Source organism: Notolepis coatsorum (assembly GCF_963971535.1).
Source record: "Notolepis coatsorum genome assembly, chromosome: 13".
NCBI lineage: Eukaryota > Metazoa > Chordata > Actinopteri > Aulopiformes > Paralepididae > Notolepis > Notolepis coatsorum.
This window is the reverse complement of record NC_140177.1, coordinates 32133383-32155254: the sequence shown is the minus strand read 5'-3', so window position 1 is coordinate 32155254 and position 21872 is coordinate 32133383. Positions and strand designations below refer to the sequence as shown.

Here is a 21872-nt window from a genome sequence, read left to right as displayed (position 1 = left end):
GAGCCACGAGTTAACTTGTGGCAAGTTGTTATTGTTTTATTCCATATTAATAACGCTATTAACGTCCGCGATCGACTTGCAGGACCTACCCGCATATTTGATTTTCAAAACATGCAATACCGGCCAGATCCGCTTAGGGGCGCCATCGCTCCACTGCAGTATCATTGAGGGCGATTGAATTTTTTAAATTTTTTTTACTGTCTGTGGGCGTTTCATATGAGCCTCTGTCCCAAACAAACACCCTCCATCTTTGATCCCGTTACCGAACGCAGATTTCAGCCTGGAATAATGGGATTTATGATCAACCAATGGACATATCGATCTACCAGATTCCGATGACTACTGACGAAATGCTGCCGGCGATCACATGGGCTGACGGTAGGATACTATTCCCCAAAAATTACAGCTGGATTGGACATTGTTTTAAAACGCAACGTGATCGATCAGTGAAAATGGCTGATTGAACGCACACTGTATTGCTAATCAATAATAGTAATCGGCGTCGCCCGCCGCCCCCATTTCATCCATAGATGCTCTGTAATAGTCCGGATGCTACGCAGTTTGTTTTATTTCATTCTTATATATACAGCAGAAATGGCGTTTGATATAACGTGACTAGCCTTTAGCCTATTATCTAGCTCCCCAGAAAAAAGACTAGGTGAAAACTGCGATAAACCTTATATTCACGGCACTATAAAATGACAACCAACCGATGGATTTTTATTTTCTTTAAGCCATTATGAAGGCACGGTTTATGCACTCAAGTGACAATGAGAATGGACAGATAGCAATACTATAAAGTATATATATAGCTGTTAGAAAGTACATCGGTTTGTTGACAACCCTCGGTCCTCTGGCCTATAAATCGGCGCGGGACGCTGGTCGTCAATGTGTTAAGGGACGGGTGTTGCTTTGGCTACAAACACTATGATACAGGCATTATCTATGTATTTGTATCTGTCCCTTTCAAATCAATCAAATCAATCAATCAATCAATCAATCAATCAATCAATCAATCACTAATGATGGATACGACACTCATCACTGTGTCCTTTATGAGAAGGTTGGTTGGTCCTTTATGAGAGGCGCAACAAACACTGGTATTTGTAAATTTTTAAGGCCCTTACTGGTAAGCTATCTCCTTATACTAAATGTAAATGTAATGTTATACTACAGCATTATTAGAATGGAATGTTGGAACCTATGGAACCCGTTCTAAATGGTAAATGGCTGCTTTTTTATATAGCGCTTTTATCCAAAGCGCTTTACAATTTGTTACTCACATTTTTACCCATTCACTCACACATTCACACACCGACGGCGGAGGCAACCATGCAAGGTGCCAACCTGCTCATCGGGAGCAATTAGGGGTTAAGTGTCTTGCTCAAGGACACATCGACACGCTGCCCGGGAGGAGCGGGAATCGAACCGGGAACCTCCGGATTGCCAGACGACTGCTCTACCTCTCGAGCCACTGTCGCCCGTTCTAGTGACTGGCTGGTGCTTAAGGTCCCCTGAGTTTGCTCTGAACAGGGTAAATCAGCATTTTGTTATGATGCCCCTCTAGCTCATGGAATGAACTTCAACTGTCCTTAAAGCTTGAGAGTTTAAGACCTTATTATTATTATTATTATTATTATTATTATTATTATTATTATTATTATTATTATTATTATTATTATTATTATTATTATTATTATTATTTATTATTATTATTATATTATTATTTTCCTTATTTTTCTTTAACCCTTTCACTACCACACTACAGAAGGTTAACCCTTTCACTACCACACGACAAAGGGTAAACCCTTTCACTACCACTACAGAAGGTTAACCCTTTCACTATCACACCACAAAGGGTAAACCCTTTCACTACCACACTACAGAAGGTTAACCCTTTCACTATCACACCACAAAAGGATAACCCTTTCACTACCACACTACAAAGGGTTAACCATTTCACTACCACACTACAGAAGGTTAACCCTTTCACTACCACACAATAAATAAATACAATGTATTATTTATTTTTAATAACTGTTATAAAGAGCCATTTCATTTGAAATGTGGCCTTGGCAGCTGATATCGTCAGTCTTGTTCATCGCGCCCAGAACTTACCCCGGATCATTCGCGTAAGCCTTTGTAATCACCCATGCTGTGATGAAGACTGTTGGAGCGCCTGCACACAAGAAAGAAGAGCAGACGGGTATTTAAAACCCTGTAAGACCCTCGGTTGCAAAATTACAACATCACTTTTAACTTTTAGCTATTTAAAAAAAAAGTCTGCAAATGTTTTTTTTCTCTTTTTTTTCTGAGAACATTTACATAGTCAATGGGTCCTGTTGTTCAGCCTCACAATGCTATTGAATAGTAAATGTGTATAGGTCCCACATTCTGGCCTCTGAAGTTGATAATGCCTTACAGGATTAATGGAGTTATATTTAGAGGAATGAGGAGTGAGATGAAGCCTGTTTGAGATGGTGAAATCTCTTCAGAGATTACAGTGTCTAAGGTCTGGAGAAACCAAGTAAAATAAAGAAGCTCCGTTCCAACAGCTATCAATATTGTACAAAACTAAACAAAAAAAACACTAACCATCATACTGTCCTTATTTACCTTACCACTATCTACTATGTTACTATCCTTATACTATTACCTATCATGCTAATATGTCTATAGTCTATAGTCTATACTACTATGTACTGAGAGTGTAACACTCAAGTTCGACACTGTTTGACGAACAAGGCCACTGACCCTTAGCTGTACCCTCCTGCTGACTTGTTGTTCACAATTTGTAAGTCGCTTTGGATAAAAGCATCAGCTAAGTGACTAAATGTAAATGTAAATGATTGCATTGATTCAACAAGACAAAATAATAAAGTGATCAATTAGAATAGATCTACTGTTTTTACATTTGATATATTTAGACTAGAGTAATATTTCGCTTTGGTATAATTGAAGCTTAATATTCTATATTCTACATTCTAGTTTGGTCATTTCAGAGGTATATATGCTATACACAGCGCAACCCCTACTGTAAGTGAATGAGGCTCTTCATGTTATCTGATTATGAACGCACCGGACAAACACAAGTGTTACGACAAGAGCTCCGCATTGGTACAAGCGGCGTCCTAACTATTGCCAAGCAGGTTTTGCTCTAAACCCTACTATAGCCCTATATCATGACGAACTGCACCCTATATAGTCCTATAGCATGACGAACTGAACCCTATATAGCCCTATAGCATGACAAACTGAACCCTATAGCATTACGAACTGAACCCTATAGCATGACGAACTGAACCCTATAGCATGACGAACTGAACCCTATAGCATGACAAACTGAACCCTATAGCCCTATAGCATGACGAACTGAACCCTATAGCCCTATAGCATGACGAACTGAACCCTATAGCCCTATAGCATGACGAACTGAACCCTATAGCCCTATAGCATGACGAACTGAACCTTATAGCCCTATAGCATGACGAACTGAACCTTATAGCCCTATAGCATGACAAACTGAACCTTATAGCCCTATAGCATGACGAACTGAACCCTATAGCTCTATAGCATGACGAACTGAACCCTATAGCATGATGAACTGAACCCTATAGCATGACGAACTGAACCCTATATAGCCCTATAGCATGACGAACTGAACCCTATAGCATGACGAACTGAACCCTATAGCCCTATAGCATGACGAACTGAACCCTATAGCCCTATAGCATGACGAACTGAACCCTATAGCCCTATAGCATGACAAACTGAACCCTATAGCATGACAAACTGAACCCTATAGCCCTATAGCATGACGAACTGAACCCTATAGCCCTATAGCATGACGAACTGAACCCAATAGCCCTATAGCATGACGAACTGAACCCTATAGCCCTATAGCATGACAAACTGAACCCTATAGCATGACGAACTGAACCCTATAGCCCTATAGCATGACGAACTGAACCCTATAGCCCTATAGCATGACGAACTGAACCCTATAGCCCTATAGCATGACGAACTGAACCCAATAGCCCTATAGTATGACGAACTGCTGTGGCCTCCGATATCGCGCTGTGATTGGCTGAGGCGCTATCCACGCTGGCTTCCGTGCCCCTAAATGGTAAATGGTGCATTTATATACATCGCTTTAGCGCTTTACAATTTGTTCCTCACATTTGTACCCATTCACTCACACATTCACACACAGATGGTGGAGGCAACCATGCAAGGTGCCAACCTGCTCATCGGAAGCAGTTAGGGGTAAAGTGTCTTGCTCAAGGACACTTCGACATTCTGCGGGAGGAGCGGGAATCGAATCAGGTTACCAGACGACTGCTCTACCTCCCGAGGCACTGTTGCCCCTCTACTGTTTGCTAGCTAGAAGCTAACGTTATACTTGGCCAGCCTTATGGTCATTGGTCTACTATGGCTGTAAATTAGTGAATAATAATTACAATAGCTAACTGGCTACTTCATTGTCTCAGTGATTTTGGCCAACTCTCGCTAGTAGTAACAACAGTATAACGGCCTTCATGGCAAGAGGTCAGGCACAAAGATCATTGGCACCGTTTATCCCACCATTCTGTGTTCACAGCCAGCTGGTTTCTTTTGGCCTCCGACGGTGACACATGTACACACACCACTGGCCAACAGCCCCCCCCCCTCTAATAGTGCTGACACACACCACTGGCCAACAGCCCCCCCCCCCCCCCCTAATAGTGCTGACACACACCACTGGCCAACAGCCTGGCCTCCCCCCCTCTCATAGTGTTGACTGATGACTCAGTCAGGCCTCATCCCGAGCAGATGATCTCCTCTCTCTCGTCTTGAAAATAGTTTGCAGGTCGTGTCACCGTTAGCTTGCTAAATATGGCAAGAGCAGAGCCTCCGTGACCGGTTTGTATTGAGAAAGACAACAAGAGGAGTGATGACATGGAGTGATGACACGGCGGACATTACTGCGGTAACGCAATCACGTCACGCCCACCGCAGTCGAGTCGATCACGCATCACCTCCATGTTTCATTTTGTTTATTTTAGGCCTATTGTTTACAGTATGTTCCAATTGTTGTGTTATGTGATCTGAATGAATGACGTTTTTTTTTATTTTACGGTCTTATTTACAGACAAATCAAAAACACCTGTGTGGACTTGCAAAAAAAAATTTAAATCACAAATGTACATAATAAGGCAAGCTCACACACAAAATCCAAAATCAACGACCGAAAAAAAGGAATAGCCTGAAGCACATGCTTATTTCTGCCTATCCTTTACAAATTCTTAAAAACTAAATATATTTTAATATAAGAAAGAAAAACTTAAAATATGCTGCAAGATATAATATTTTTTTAAAGAAAAAAACAAATGTTTGATGTTTTACTCAAAACTGTACTCCTGAATTATTTGATCCTTTAAGGCTTTTTAAAAATCTCCCCTGAGAAGAACACAACTTCAACCCGTCACTAAGGCTATTCCATAATTGAACTCCCAAAATTTAAACACATCTAGCTTTTACATTAGTTCTTACCTTTTTACAATACACAACCCTCTTAAATGATACTTTCCTTCTCTTGGTTGAAAGAGACATTAAATACAAACTGGTGATCTGAAAATAAATTATTGTAATAATAATAATAATGATTATGATTGTGTAGCTTATTATGTTCGAAAGTCACCTCCGCTCACAGTGGTGCAGTGAACGCTCTGATGGGAGGATGTGCACCAGAACACAAGTGAAAGCAGAGAGAGTTGTGGAAACAGGGAGGACAACACTGCAGTTACAGACACTTTGTGGATGACTCCAGCGGAGGTCAGTTAATGTTTATTCATGCCAGCTGATTAGAAGCGAATGAGCGAAACCCAACGTTGTATGATACAATGAAGGGCACCGTCTACCTCGGGAGGTACCAGCTCAGCACTACGTCATCCAGGCGTCTCCGAGGCACCTTCTCCACATGGACATGGATATTCCTGAATATGTCAGGACCAGGGCCGCCTCAGGGGGTGTGCGAGCAGTGCGGTCGCACAGGGCCTCGCGGGAAGGGGGGCCTCGCAAAAAAAAAAAAAAAAAAAAAAAAAAAAAAAAATTTTGCGAGGCCCCCCTTCCCGCGAGGCCCTTTTTCATCACAGACCTAAAATCTAGTTTTGCTTATATGCTTATATATTTCACATTAGACACGTTTGTAGAATGTGTCTGACTTGTTCCTGCCTCTGCGGCTCTGCAGACTGCAGTGTTCCGGTTTCTGCGGCTCTGCTGCTCTACAGATTTTAGAATAGTGTTTCCGGGCTCTTCCCGGACCCACGAGGTACAGGGATCTATTCAGCGCTATTCAGAGGAGCGAGTGGATGTCTTTTCAAAAGCAGCATGGATCAGAAGAAATTACACCGTGGGCCATAAGCTTGTTATCAATACCAAGTATGATGGTTATGCCAACTTTGCCAAGACGAAGAGGATGTTCGGCAGATGGACTGAAGATGAAAGTTGCTGTATGTTAGAAGAACCTTCAGTCAGGCTAAGCTATGTCGGCTAGTACTAGTAGCAATTTGCTAAGGGCAGGGACACGTAACTAGCATTAGCTAATGCTAGCTAGCGTTAGCTAACACTAGCTAGCGTTAGCTAACGCTAGTTACGCGTCCCTGCCTTTAGTTATTGCTAAGTTATCGAGTGCTAACGTGTGGCAGATAAACTAGGACTCCCAAGGGACTGGTACTTTTCATCTCCACGGAAAGTCTCCTTCCAACTTTACCATTGATACTGCGTTATGGTGAGTTCATGCAACCTATTCTATTCCCGCCGTGGATCTCTCTTTCTCTCTCTCTCTCTCTCTCTGGAGCCAAACTGGCCGACTAGCTGTTGTAGTACTAGTAGCTAACGGTGTGTGGCCTGGTGTCAGCACCTGTATTGCTTTTCTCATGTTGTACAGTTCTTCAGTGGTAGCCGCATAGCTTGCTTCTGCGTTAGCTAATGGTTAGCGATAGCCGGGTTGAGCTAACTGTTAGCTGTTTAGCTACGACGTTAGCTGCCGGCTGCGCACGTTAGTTTGATGCTATCAGTTAGCCTAGAGTTAGCTGTTAGCTTGTGCTACGACCATTGACATTAGAGAGAATAGCAGGGGGTTCTGGCACTCTGACTACGACATCATCTTTGACAGAAGATGTAGTCGGGCCTGCACCATGACAAGGCTCCGGCCATAGCTTCTTTTTGTCCCGCCAGCGAGAGGCCTTTCGTCAACGTGGAGACCTGTGTTGCGGCCTTTCGCCCTGCGTTCCTTGGTGCAGGTAAGATGAATGAAAATGTAATGACATTACCCCACTCTTCCTTCCTTCCCCTCCCGAATGTTTTGTTAATAACGATGTTTTTTTCCAGGCAAACATATGTTACTTCACAACATTTGGAGATACGACATGTGCTGTGTGTGAATTGTCTTGGTCGTTTGTGTAGCTTGGGTAGCGTTGGGCCGTTGGCCAAAGCTGTGTGTGGCCTGGTGTCAGTACCTGGCTAGCCTATTTAGCTGATGTCGGCCATTGGCTCCTTGCTGCTTTGTTTTCTCTGGTATAGACCCTCTTCTCTTTGGATTTAAGTGTTGATCTTTGTCCTTTTGGATCTCTCATACATGCTCTCTCTCTAACACACACACACACGACAAACACACATGCTCTCTCTCTCTCTCTCTCTCTTTCTAACACACACAGTCTGCCTATGGCGGCCTTTCTCGATGGCTAGGCTGTGCTCGCTGAGTCTGTACCTAGTCAAGTATCTTCAGTCACAGTGCTCAGGTATTCTGCCACTGTGTACTCTCTGTTTAGGGCCAAATAGCATTTCAATTTCTTTGCAATGTGTCTCTCTCTCTCTCTCTCTCTCTCTGTACACTGTATATTGACTGTAGAACGGGAGCTCTCTCTCGCTCTCTCTCTTGCTATATGTTGACTGTATCATGCCCAGCCTCGGGCAGCGCTATTATTTAAGAATATGTTGACTGTATGAAAAAAAAATAAAATAAATGATATATAAATTTAAATCTCGCACAGGGCCTCGCATTTCTCCCAGGCGGCCCTGGTCAGGACCATGGAGAGATCCCCGTGTAGCCAGCTGCTATCAGGTCGGTTCATGGAAAATGCCCTTCCAGAATGTAGAAAAAGCCATCGTTCCGAGCTATACCTTAGGCATAGATTTCTTTACCGCAACGGTTTCAATTGCTTCACTCATTTGTGCAGTACTGAAAAAGATTATAAGAAGATAGTAAGATACGTGACTTATACTGTGTGACCTTTTGCACTGACCTTTTGTAATTGATTCATAGCATTTCTCCTTTCTTAGTGCGATGGCGTTTATCTTTGCTGCGTGGCTGCTAACCACACCACAGGTTACATTTGCAATTTATACTCTTCACTGGGATTAGCATCTATGGGTAGGAACTGTTAACCTCAGGTAGAGAGACAAACTCATATTCATTACTGTGTATGTGCCACATATACTTTTCATTACTTAAATCTTTTTTAAACTCTTAAAACGTTTTTCTTACTCAATCAATGTTCGCGGGTCTGGTGGACCCACAACATTATTGGGATTTTAAAACAATAAATCCACAACAATTCACATAAAAATACTTTTTACCTAGACAGTAAATGGTTTACCCAAACCCTATATGCTGATGTTTTTACAAATGTAGCAACTTCATACCAAGTCAAATGCTATCAATAAAACGTAAGGTTATAACCAAGTTCTATGAATTATGGCGACGCTCAGCATCATCTGCACTATACTTCACTTCGTGCACGTGCACTGAATAAAAAATTCCACCATGTACCTTTACATCCCAACATTCGTCTGGCCACACCCCCATCCGCTTACCTTCATAAGCGGGTGTGTGGTCACCTACTCGCCTCCTTCCCAAACTTTCACCACAAGGCGAGATCAAGGGCCGCAGCGGCGTCTGATGCTGAGCGTCGCCATAATTCATAGAACTTGGTTATATACATAACCTTACGTTCTATTTCATTCATCAGAGAACGAATGGAAGGAACAACCTTGTTACTGCCCCCAAAATCACGGGGTCAAGAGCAAACCCAACCCCGTGGCAAGGCTGTAGCAGCGGAGCGCGAAGGAAGACCCAGACCCACTGAAGGGACTGGATCCCCTGGAAAAAGGAGGCCCGGAGAGGTCAATGACGCCAGGCATCAAGACCCCACCAGGCGGTCACTCAGTGACACCGCCCCCCACATCGCCAGCGTATTCGGATAAGGCCCCTCCAAGAGCGGGCCCTTTCCCCCCAATAGCACACCGCCTGGCACACTGACCCTGCAGAACAGGCAGTCAGCATGGCCGTAAGCACTCAAAAAAGGTTAACCAACGGAAGCAGGCAGCGCACCGGGGAAGCCAGGCAGCAGGCTGTAACCTGAGCCTGGAGCACTGCGGACGAGACAGGCGCCAAAGGAGTCAGCTGAAAACAGCCCCCCCGGCGGAAGGGGCATATGCTGGCGTTGTTGATCACCATGACAAAGCCTCCATTAAAAAAAAAACACCCAGAGGGGTCGAGGCAGAGAAGGCTGACATGATTGGCAGACGTCATGAACGTGCAGGGGCACACTCAACCGGGCAACCCGGAAGTTGACTCTGCTCCAACATACCAGGGAATCAACTACCCTCCCGGTACAGACGGTGGTTGTTCCTATAACCCCTCAAGAAAAAACTCCAAAACACACCTGCGGGTATACACTGGCTATACCGCAGTACAAGTGTTTCAGTTTAAAAAAAAAGGGTTATTCCAGGCCTACGGGTCGACGAAACATTACTTCGGACCAGGCCCGGCGGCTCGGGAAGCACAGGGTTACCAGAGGAGGTCCAAAGACCACCCCAACAGCCCCCTCTTCGCCACGCGTGAGAGAGGAGCGAAAAGAATGGAGAACCAGCCCTAAGCACACCGCACATGGTATTCCCAGGCGGTCTCCCAACCAAGTACTAACCAGGACCGAACCTGCTTAGCTTCCGAGATCGGACGAGATCGGGCGTGTACAGGTTGGTATGGCCGTAAGCCATTACGATAGTGCAGAGTACAACATGTACCCAACAAAGGGTCTCCATAACGCCTAACCCTGTGACACCCGGGCCGACCTGGCATTTTCCCCCCCGAAAAAAGCACAAGTCCCTCAGGGTACCAGAACAGCAGATCTGCATCCCCGGCGGACAACGGGTTAACTGACCTGGACCAGCGCGACCAGACCAGTCCTGTGCCCTAACCAGGCCGACATGCCCACTCCAGAAGAGGGGGTAGGTATGCGTGTCGATCTAAAACATGAAAAGAGGGTGCCACCCAGACGGTCCCAATTGTACCGCGCTCAGTGGCCCACCCCAAGGTGTGAGACCCCTCTACCTATGTTCTGATCTATTCCGTTAACATCCCCCAGATATGAACGAGAATTCATCGAGACAACCTAGTAAACTGGCGCTCGGAAGAGACAAAACTCCATTCCAGTTGCCCTATAAAAACGCTGTTTTAATAACAAGCAACCAAGGCGCACTTAGCCCCTGCGTGATTCTTAACAGAAACACCCCGAGCCAGCACTATGTACGCGTCGAGACCCAAACACATCAATGGATAGTCTAGCAAGACACCAAACATTGTTCCTCCAAGTCGCCTGGGAGAACGACACGGAGCCGTCGTGCTTCATGTTCCTTCCTCTTTTTATTTAAAAAAGAAAGAAACACAGACTGACATGAATCCCACGTGACGCAGCTGAGGGTAAGAATTGTTTAAATTTTTACATCCCACCACCCTCGCCACAGGGAGGAGACGGAAATCCCCAGAGAGACTTCCCACGCGAGCTGTATAGATTGAAAAGAATATATTGCAACATTGAGCTATGTAACACTTGGGTTAGGGCTCTCCGAGGAGGAGGCACTGAACCAATACACACTCAATAATCGAATTGAATCGAATACACACACAATAGAGCAGAACTCCTTTTTGAAGTTCTACTCACCTTGACAATCTGAGGAGGAGGCTCTGAAACTCTGAGGAGGCTCCCTCACAGGGAAGGAGAGTCCGAAATCACAGAAGGCACTTCTCCCCGAGGAGTAGCTTCGTGAGGAGGAGCTCTGACAACTCCCTGAAACAGATCCATAACATGGACCTGAACAACCCACGGAAGTACTCTATGGCGGGGGAATTTCCGCGGTGCACACGCCCAATCTTCCAGGGCGTGGGACCAGGAAACTCCCTCCCCCCCCTCTTACCCTGTAACGTGCCGAACAGCAACGTGACAGGAACCTTGAAGGACAGGAGGTTTTAACCCATGACCAATCAAAAAAGGGGAGGAAAGGATTACCAGTTCACTCCTTTACGACCCCACACCCATGATACGATGTAATGACAAGTAGAGCATGACACAGTCATAGCCTGCTACATGAAGCATCGAACAGCCTCACATAGCTCATGTGCTAACCTGCTATCTGATTTTTACTAAGGAAAAAACACAGAACAGAGAGGGCCCCCTTTAAGAGCCCCGGTACCAGACTTACACATGTGCTTCTGTGGGCCAAACCTAACCCAGTTGTAGATCACAAGACACACACAACCCTTCATCACAACAAAAAATGGCAAAAGTACACTCTTGCTACAGAGGAACGCCGTTTTTCATAACGAGAGAATACAGAATCCTCGATTATGTATTGGCCACAGGCCTTGCTAAGCATTTACATTTACATTTACATTTAGTCATTTAGCTGACGCTTTTATCCAAAGCGACTTACAAGTTCTGTACGACAAGACAGCAAGAAGGGTACAACTCTATCAGCTGAGTAACAATGTTCATCAAGTGTTGCGTGTTACAGTGTAGGTTAGTTTATTAGGACAAGTGCATGACAGTAAGGTTAGTCAGGGTTAGATTTTTTTTTTTTTTTTTTTTTTTTTTTTTAATCATTTCAGATAATGGTTGAAGAAGTGAGTCTTTAGTCGACGGCGAAAGATTGGACGGGATTCGGCTGTCCTAACTGGGATGGGTAGTTCATTCCACCATTGTGGGGCAAGGACTGAGAATAGGCGGCTTCTCTTTGATGACCCTCCGGGAGCTTGGATAGGAGTAGGTCTGAGGCGGCCAGAAGATGCAGAGCGTAGGGGTCTTGAGGGTGTGTAGTTAGAGACCATTGACCGGAGGTAGGCGGGAGCGGTTCCCTTTGCTGCACGGTATGCTAGGTCGAGGGCCTTGAAGCGGATACGTGCAGCAATGGGGAGCCAGTGCAGGTCCCTAAGAAGTGGGGTGACATGGGCCGACTTCGGTAGGTTTGATATCAGGCGGGCCGCTGCGTTTTGAATGAGTTGAAGAGGCTTGGTGGCAGTGGCCGGGAGGCCAGCTAGCAGTGCGTTGCAGTAGTCGAGGCGGGAGATGACTGTTGATTGGATGAGGAGTTGGGTGGCTTCTTTTGTCAGGAAGGGGCGTATCCTTCTGACGTTGCTCAGGAGGAATCTGCAGGTTCTGGTTGTCGCTGCGATGTGAGCAGAGAAGTTCAACTGGTCGTCGAGGACAACACCAAGGTTCTTGGCGGTCGGGGACGCGGTCACAGCTGCATTCTCGACTGTGATGGAGAGGTCGGTCAGGGGGGAGGATTTGGCCGGCAGGTGGAGCAATTCTGTTTTGCTTAGGTTCAGTTTGAGGTGGTTGGTCGTCATCCAGGCGGAGATGTCGGACAGACAGGCCGAGATCCGCTCAGAGACGTGGATATCTGAGGGAGGGAAGGAGAGGAAGAGTTGAGTATCATCGGCATAACAATGATATGAGAAGCCATGAGACGTGATAATGTTACCCAGTGATTTAGTGTAGAGGGAGAAGAGAAGGGGTCCTAGGACCGAGCCCTGGGGGACACCCGTCCGGAGGGGGCGGGTGGCCGACAGAGTCCCTCTCCATGACACTTGGTAGGAGCGGTCGTTGAGGTATGATGTCAGCCATGTCAGCGCAGATCCAGCCACTCCCATTCCTGCGAGGGCCGCGAGGAGGATCTGATGGTTGACTGTGTCGAAGGCTGCAGATAGATCTAGGAGAATCAGGACAGAGGAGAGGCCTTTCGCTTTTGCTAAGTGAAGTGCCTCTGTGACCGCAATGAGGGCCGTTTCTGTGGAGTGGCCAGTCCGGAAGCCAGACTGATTGGGGTCTAGGAGGTCATTCTGTAAGAGATAAGCAGTAAGTTGGTTGGATACAGCACGTTCAAGTGTTTTAGAAAGAAAGGAGAGAAGAGAGACAGGACGATAGTTGGCTATGACGGTGGGGTTCAGGGTTGGTTTTTTTATGAGGGGCGTGACTCTGGCTTGTTTTAGGGAGGTGGGGACCACCCCCGAGTTGAGTGAGGAGTTGATGGTTGCAGTTAGGAATGGGAGGATGTCCGGTGCTATGGTCTGGAGGAGTGGGGAGGGTAGCCGGTCCAGCTGGCATGTAGTCGGACGGTTCGACGTTACCAGTGTCAGGGTCTCGGCTTCTGTAATGGGAGAGAAAGATGACAGAGTGAAGGATGAGGTTCTCGATTCAGCGTTTGGAATGGGTGGGGGTTGGGAGAAGGAGCTGCGGATGTTCTCCACTTTTTCCTCAAAGAAGATCGCAAAGTCTTCGGCAGAAAAAGATGAGGGAGGAGGGGGTGGGGGGGGAGTGAGGAGGGAGGACATGGTAGCATGCAGTTTGCGAAGATTCTTGGCAGAGGCCTCGATCCTATGGTGAAAGAAAGAAGCTTTGGCATTAGTAATGGTTTTGGAGAATGTTAACAAGAGGTTGTGATATGTGTCGATGTCAGCAGTGAGGCGTGATTTTCTATACTTCCTCTCAGCCGCTCTCAGGACCTGTCTTTGTTCTCTCACTGCATCCGTCAGCCATGGACTGGGTGGGGAACGGCGGGCAGGTTTCTCAACGAGGGGACAGAGCTTGTCAAAGGAGGTTGCAAGGGCTGAGAGGAGGGTGGAGGTTGCCATCTCTGTGGGGAGAGCAGAGAAGGTGTCACTCAAAGGTAGAGCGGATATTATGTCAGAGGAGAGGGTGGAGGGGGATAGGGAGGCCAGGTTACGTCTGAGTGAGACGGTTTGAGTTGGGGTGAAGACCTTTCGGTTAAGCATGAGAGTTAGTGAGAAGGATATGAAGGAATGGTCAGATACATGTAGGGGAGTTACCGTGGTGTTAATGATGCTGGAGTTACGGGAAAATATGAGATCCAAGGAGTTGCCTGCTTTGTGGGTGGGAGGCATGGCAGTGGGAGTCAGGTCAAATTGTTGTAGGAGGGAGACCACTGGGACCGACTGAGATGAGTCAGGCAGGTTGAAGTCGCCCAATAGAAGGAGCGGGGTACCATCTTCCGGTAAGGAGCTTAGAAGCATGTCCAGCTCATCTATGAAGTGATCGAGGGGACCTGGAGGGCGATAGAGTGTAACAATGGTGAGATTGAAAGGATTAGAGACAGATATTGCATGATATTCGAGGGAGGAGAGTGACAGTTCTGGGAGTTGTGTTAGGTTTGAAGCCCATGAAGGAGATGTCATGAGGCCAGTGCCTCCACCCCGTCTGGAGGGTCGAGGTGTGTGAGTGAAGTTATAGTTTGTAGATAATGCTGCAGGTGTTGATGAGTTATTGGGAGTTATCCAGGTCTCAGTTAGAGCCAGGAGCTGCAGATTTAGACTATGGGCGTAGGCAGTAATGAAGTCAGCTTTCTTGACTGCTGATTGACAATTCCATAAGCCTCCCCGTACTGTGACAGGTGTATTAGTGGCTGTAGGAGGGTAGGAGAGATTTGCCGGGTTGCTAGCAAACTGGCGTGGATGGGTAGAGTCAGTTCTGGAGGAGCAGATTGTGGATATAGGTATGAGGCACATTGTGGTGTCAAGAGTGGCAGGGAGAAGGTTGTAGGGAGGAAGCGAGATAGTAGGGGAATAGCAGAGTGGGAGGGAAATATAGGATTATGGTGTGCTTAGCACTGGGTGGATCGGTGGATCCCTCTGCTGAGAACTCCAGGAAAACTCCTCTTTGTCCCTCTTCGTCTCTCGACGCTTCGCTGACGCTAGGCCAGCAAGTCCTTAAATCACTATCACTAATTACTGATGAGTGACACCTGCAGCAAAAGGCCACACCTCCAGTTTCTGTCAGCTGGGTGAAACTAATTACAAACTATTTCCACAACACAATTTAGTCACACACTTCAAAATGATGTACACAGTATTATTCAGTTCAAAGATCCTACCCTCTCTGCTGCTGTCATCAGAATGATTCCAACAGAGAAAAAGCTGGTCTTTAAGCAAAAAACTGTCACAAGTGCCCACTTAACTTACAAAAGCCACATGCACAAAGGCCACACCTCCAGTTTCTGTCAGCTGGGTGAAACTAATTACAAACTATTTCCACAACACAATTTAGTCACACACTTCAAAATGATGTACACAGTATTATTCAGTTCAAAGATCCTACCCTCTCTGCTGCTGTCATCAGAATGATTCCAACAGAGAAAAAGCTGGTCTTTAAGCAAAAAACTGTCACAAGTGCCCACTTAACTTACAAAAGCCACATGCACAAAGGCCACACCTCCAGTTTCTGTCAGCTGGGTGAAACTAATTACAAACTATTTCCACAACACAATTTAGTCACACACTTCAAAATGATGTACACAGTATTATTCAGTTCAAAGATCCTACCCTCTCTGCTGCTGTCATCAGAATGATTCCAACAGAGAAAAAGCTGGTCTTTAAGCAAAAAAACTGTCACAAGTGCCCACTTAACTTACAAAAGCCACATGCACAAAGGCCACACCTCCAGTTTCTGTCAGCTGGGTGAAACTAATTACAAACTATTTCCACAACACAATTTAGTCACACACTTCAAAATGATGTACACAGTATTATTCAGTTCAAAGATCCTACCCTCTCTGCTGCTGTCATCAGAAAGCACACATGATAAGTGACGAAACAATCTTTTCTTTAGGAATTTTTTTTTCTCAAGCGGAAAGCACAACCCCAGCAATTAAGCTGAGGGTTACATCGTATCCCCACAAAGACAGTGACACAATATATTGTAAACAAACATGTCTGAGAGGAGGGTGGGGAAGCCCCAGGGAAACCGGGGGGATCACCCCTCCTTCCTTACCCTTGATACGCCCAAGTTGAACAGGTAACCCTGTTAATATGTGAACACACTGTTCATTGTCATTACAGGCTGAGAAAATAATTCATTCCTCAATCACATGTCACTAAGCATAGCTTCATAGGTTAATTAACCCCCTTAGTAGTGAGTTCACGTTACATGAACACACATGTTCTCATCACAACTAACCAGATCATTTTTACACATGTAAACAACAACCCGATTTCTATGGAGAGAGAAGCTATACCAGTGACAAGACAATTCACACACAACACGCGTCGTATCCTCAATGTATTGCAGCAACACACGTTTTGGAAAACATCGTTATTACAAAACATTTAGAAGGGAAGGAAAGAAGAAGTGTTTAAAGTCCGGTCGGGACTCCTACCCTGAGCGCAGGCCAAGAGAACTGCAATCTGGCTAATGGGACACCGAAGTTGAACACAGCATCTCCTGTGTTGGCGACGAGGGTAACGTCACTGCGCCACCCAGCCGCTACGTTTCTCCATGTTGATGCAGTCCTCGCTGGCAGGGCTCCCGGTGTAGGTTCGACTAACATCCTCTGTCAAAGATGACGTCGTAGTCAGAGTGTTTTAAGGCATGTTATAGTCACAGTATCGTTTCAACAGTGTAGCATTAAGCTAACAGCCGTCCGACTGATAGCAACAAGCTAACGTTTACTAGCCTGGTAAACACAGCGAGCTAGCGCCGCAGCTAACAGCTGACTGGCTAACAAAGTAGGCCGCAACTAGCACGCCAGCTAAGCAGCTATCCGACTGATAGCAACAAAGCTAACGTTTACTAGCCTGGTAAACACAGCGAGCTAGCGCCGCAGCTAACAGCTGACTGGCTAACACAGTAGGCCACAAACTAGCACGCCAACTAAGCAGCTATCACCTGAACTGTACACAACGACATAACAAGCCACACTTCAGACAGGCCCAAGTCCCTCCCCTAAGAGGGAAAAGAAAAAGAATGTCAAACACAGTTTTCAACGGTGATCCAGACATACAGCGGGGCCAGAACAATTCCCATTTCGGGCTGCAGCCGACTTTGAGCATGGAACTCCCGATAAAGAAGATCCTATGCCCACATTTCCTCGTTAGGGTGTACTTTCATTTTTATGTGAAAGGTGGGGCCTGCACGGGACAGAGAAGCATCCGCTCGAGAATCCTGGGTTCACCAGGACCTGGTCGCGGCCCACTAGATTGACCATCATGGGCGTCAGACCAAGATCCTCCGACCTCCGTTTAAGCCGAGCAGAGGACCCCAGTCTGGAGTCGGCGTTTCGTAAAATTGTTAGCTAACCCCCACAGCATCAACAACAACCAGAGCTCGCAAGCAAAACAGTACGTACCCCACCCTGGAAACAACCGCTTCTCACAACAGTCGGTGCTTCCCACAGTCCAGCTGTATGGCCGGAGGGCAACCCCATCCAGCCGCAGCAAGGAGGACTGTAGCTGGGGAGCATGTCAGCGGCGTGAGCTCCTAATACGAAAAAGCCGTTGAAGGTCAGAATGATCATCATCTTCCAGACACTCCAGTAACGAAGACAATATCGCCGTATTTTCTCGAAATAGTGAGAGAGAAAATAAAGATATGATGTCAACGTATCTTCCCGTTCTCTTGTTTTCCAACTTTCTTCTACTAACAACCTCGTCAAGTGGGGATCTACCGAAGGCACTTCCTTGTGGTGAAAGTGAAGAAGGAGGCGAGTAGGTGACCACACACCCGCTTATGAAGGTAAGCGGATGGGGGTGTGGCCAGACGAATGTTGGGATGTAAAGGTACATGGTGGAATTTTTTATTCAGTGCACGTGCACGAAGTGAAGTATAGTGCAGATGATGCTGAGCGAAAGCCATAATAATAATAATAATAATAATAATAATAATAATGCATTCTATTTATAAGGCGCCTTTCTTTTTTTAAAACTTTATTTTTTAGCGTTTATCGCTTTTCTGGTCAAGCATGACCGACAGATACAGGGTGAAACGGGAAATAGAGCAGGGGAAGACATTCTGGCAAATGACGGCGGGTCCGGGAATCGAACTCGGAGTCCATCAGATCCGTGACGCAGCACGGTTTTCCCCGACGCAGAAATAGCGCCGAGATATGCGGTGAGCTACTGGAGCTCCCCTTATAAGGCGCCTTTCAAGGCACTCAAGGACGCCGACGCCGTACAACAATTTAAAAACAGTTAAATTCATAATCACAGTACATTAAAATAAGAAAAAATTAAAATATATAAAATCAGACAGAAAATAAAATCAGACATACGCCTGCCTAAAAAGGTGGGTTTTGAGGTGGGTTTTAAAAGAAATGATGGAGTCAATGTTCCTGATGTCGGGGGGGAGGGAGTTCCAGAGGCGGGGGGCAGAGCAGCTGAAGGCTCTTGACCCCATGGTGGACAGACGGGCTGGGGGGACGGTCAGGTTGATGGAGGAGGCAGACCTGAGGGACCGGGTGGGAATGTTGATATGAAGGAGGTCGGACAGGTATGGAGGGGCGAGGTTGTGAATGGCCTTGTATGTATGGAGGAGGATCTTGTAGTCTATGCAGTGTTTAATGGGAAGCCAGTGTAGTTGGCGTAGGACGGGGGTGATGTGACTGATGACAGGGGTTCTGGTGATTATGCGGGCAGCAGCGTTCTGGACCAGTTGGAGCTTATGGAGGAGTTTGTGGGGGAGACCAAAGAGAAGGGAGTTGCAGTAATCTAAGCGGGAAGTGACGAGGGAGTGGACCAGGATTGCGGCGCTGTTTGGAGTGAGTGAAGGGCGGAGGCGGTTGATGTTGCGAAGGTGGAAGTAGGCGGACCGGATGATGTTATTGATGTGGGAATGGAATGATAGGGTGCTGTCGAGGACGACACCCAGTCTCTTGACCTGGGGGGAAGGGGAAACCAAGGAGTTGTCTATGGTGAGGGTGAAACTGGGGTGCTTAGTGAGTGTGGACTTGGAGCCAATGAGGACTACCTCTGTTTTGCCACTGTTTAATTTCAGGAAATTTGAGGTGAACCAGGATTTGATTTCCTGTAGACAGGCACAGAGGGAAGAGGGAGGGAGGGTGGAAGTGGGTTTGGAGGAAACATAGAGCTGGGTGTCGTCCGCGTAGCAGTGGAAATTGATGCTGTATTTGCGGAGAATCCGACCGAGTGGGAGGAGGTAGATAATGAAGAGGATAGGGCCAAGGACAGAGCCCTGGGGAACACCGGAGGAGAGGGGGGATGGATGGGATGTGAATGATTTTAGCTGAATGAACTGAGTACGGCCAGAGAGATATGAGTGAGATATGAGTGAATGAAATAGAACTGTCTCAGTCAAACAGACAGTCAATCTGTTATTTTGATTTATTAAACAACAATAAACTGCTCTATTCTCTCACTGCTCCAAAATCAATTAGCATAAAAAAAACGAAACAAAAGATGTGCTCCACATAATAACAAAAAGCGTGTGTGTGTGTGTGTGTGTGTGTGCACTTCAGACTATGCTATCACTTTGGTCTCTATAGCATACTTATCATCATTACTTCTTGAGAGTTCTTCAGAGGTAAAATCAATAAGAGAGAACCCGGGCACAGTGGGGGAGACGTTGTAGATGCTTTGCTAGGGTGTTAAACAAGGTTACGGTTGCATCATTTCCGCCCCTCTGGCTTCTGTATGCAAACTGTTGGTGGTCTGAGCAGGTACAGAAGAGGCGTCTGCTTAGAACTCTCTCCAGTTCTATAATGGGCCTAAAATAGTTTGGTTCTGAAGCTCCAGGCTTTCAGGAATGGACACAATGTTTGAAACGTGTCAAACAAACTGAAACAGCTTAGTTAGAAACTGCAGTGGTGACTGCAATCTTTTAAAGGAACAGTGCCGGTTAGCCTTCGGGAGAGGTGTTAGTTGGACAATGCCTAGGCTAACCGGCACTGTCCGCTTCCATTCATTGTGCTAAGCTAGGCTAATGTGCAACCAGATAGCTTTCTACTGAACGCACAGAGAGGAAACTGGTATCTATCTTATTGTCTCTCTCTGGAGAAGACGGTAAGCTAATTTCCCAACATTTTCCTTTAACACTCTACTTCTAAGGCCACCAGGCCCTGTCCTTTTAAACCTACGGGCCCCTCCTGGGGCCCAAATACCACTGCTGCTTCTCTGTACCGTAACTCTTTGAGTATTTGTGCTATCGAAGAAACCTCAGCGCTGTCTGAAAGCCATATATTGTATTTACAGTAGGGATGTCCCGATCCGATCACGTGATCGGGGCCGATCACGTGATTTTCCGAAGATCGGGATAGAAAAAAAAATTTAAAATCTGCAATTTTTTTCTTTTTTTTACTTTATTTCTTTTTTTAACAAACATGACCATGTTCACGTCTTAAACTCATACTGAGGCCTTAGTTTTGGTTTTAAATTGCATATCATCATTCATTTATTTATTGTCACACAGAGCAGAAGAATTTTGCCAAAACAAACCAATAGTATCCAGCTGCAGAACGGCAGACCAAACTCTCAGACCCAAATTAAACTATATATATATTTTTTTTATCCCAATTTCTCACATTACATTCACCCTGAATGTTGACGTTATCCAGGTGAAAAGTTAACTTCATTCAAGCGAGGCATTGCAATCCTTGACATAAATCATTTGATGTATAATTAAATCAAAGGAAATGCGTTTGGGTCTGAGAGTGTGGCTGGTCAGCCGTTCTGCAGCTGGATACTATTGGTTTGTTTTGGCAAAATTCTTCTGCTCTGTGTGACAATAAATAAATGAATGATGATATGCAATTTAAAACCAAAACTAAGGCCTCAGTATGAGTTTAAGACATGAACATGGTCATGTTTGTTGAATAAAAAAAAAAAATATTATAAAAAATATTTTTTTATTTTTTTTATCGGATCGGGAAAGATCGGTATCGGTAGATACTCAAAATCACATGATCGGGATCGGATCTGGAGCAAAAAAACGTGATCGGGACATCCCTAATTTACAGTCATCCAAAAACTGTGGGAGTTATTGAGGAAGTAAACACAAGTATAATTCTACCTGCTTCAAGGTCAACCACTAAGGTCAAAATTCCGCCTAGAAAAAAGTGAGTAAAAATAAGCCTAAAAAGCATCATCTAAAAGGCCAGGGTTCAAAAAATGTATTGCAGTGGCATAATAGTTCCATGTTCAACATTTACATGTGATAAGCTAAATTGATGGGCAATTGCAGTGTCTACTTCACAAAAAACCTGTAGAAATCCCATTCCGATTTTTGTTTTCCTTGTCTAATAACCGTTTGATACACACTCAAAACATACAGTAAATTCAAACAATAACAGACATTGAAAGCTGAATAAGTTCTGAAAAAAGCATGAAAAGCACTTACTCACAGCCCATTCTCTGACAATTACACAGCAATAACAACAACATATACCCAGGTGGACTGTTTCAGGCTTAGGCTTAAAAGGGTACGAGCCAAACCTGAGGCAATTTCATGGTCTGTAGTCGGAACATATTCTGGGATGGCGCTACACACCTCACCACGCTCAGTACAGAAGTTTATCTTATCAAATCGGCTATAAAACACATTGAAGTCATTGGCTACGGATGGAGAAAGGCGGGACAGAGGGATTACCTCCCTGCCCATCACCTGGTTTCCACCTCCCCACGCTCTCAGCGCTGCCTGAACAAAAAAAACTAAACATTTCTCAACCTTATCCTTGCACTCTGGCTTTGCTTTCTTCAACTTACATCATAGTTCATGTCTCTTTTCTTTGACAAGCTCTGCATTCCCATT

General features: G+C 45.6%; 1 protein-coding gene across 1 annotated transcript in view; it reads right to left on the bottom strand.

Annotated features, from left to right (window-relative positions):
- LOC311239315 (vasoactive intestinal polypeptide receptor-like) overlaps nt 1-21872 on the bottom strand; it is a gene marked incomplete at both ends in the record, with an annotated part of 76323 nt that overhangs the window by 6594 nt on the left and 47857 nt on the right. The window contains one exon of the mRNA XM_084327620.1: nt 2119-2179. Coding sequence (XP_084183746.1) covers nt 2119-2179 — 61 coding nt within the window. The remainder of the gene's footprint in view (nt 1-2118; nt 2180-21872) is intronic.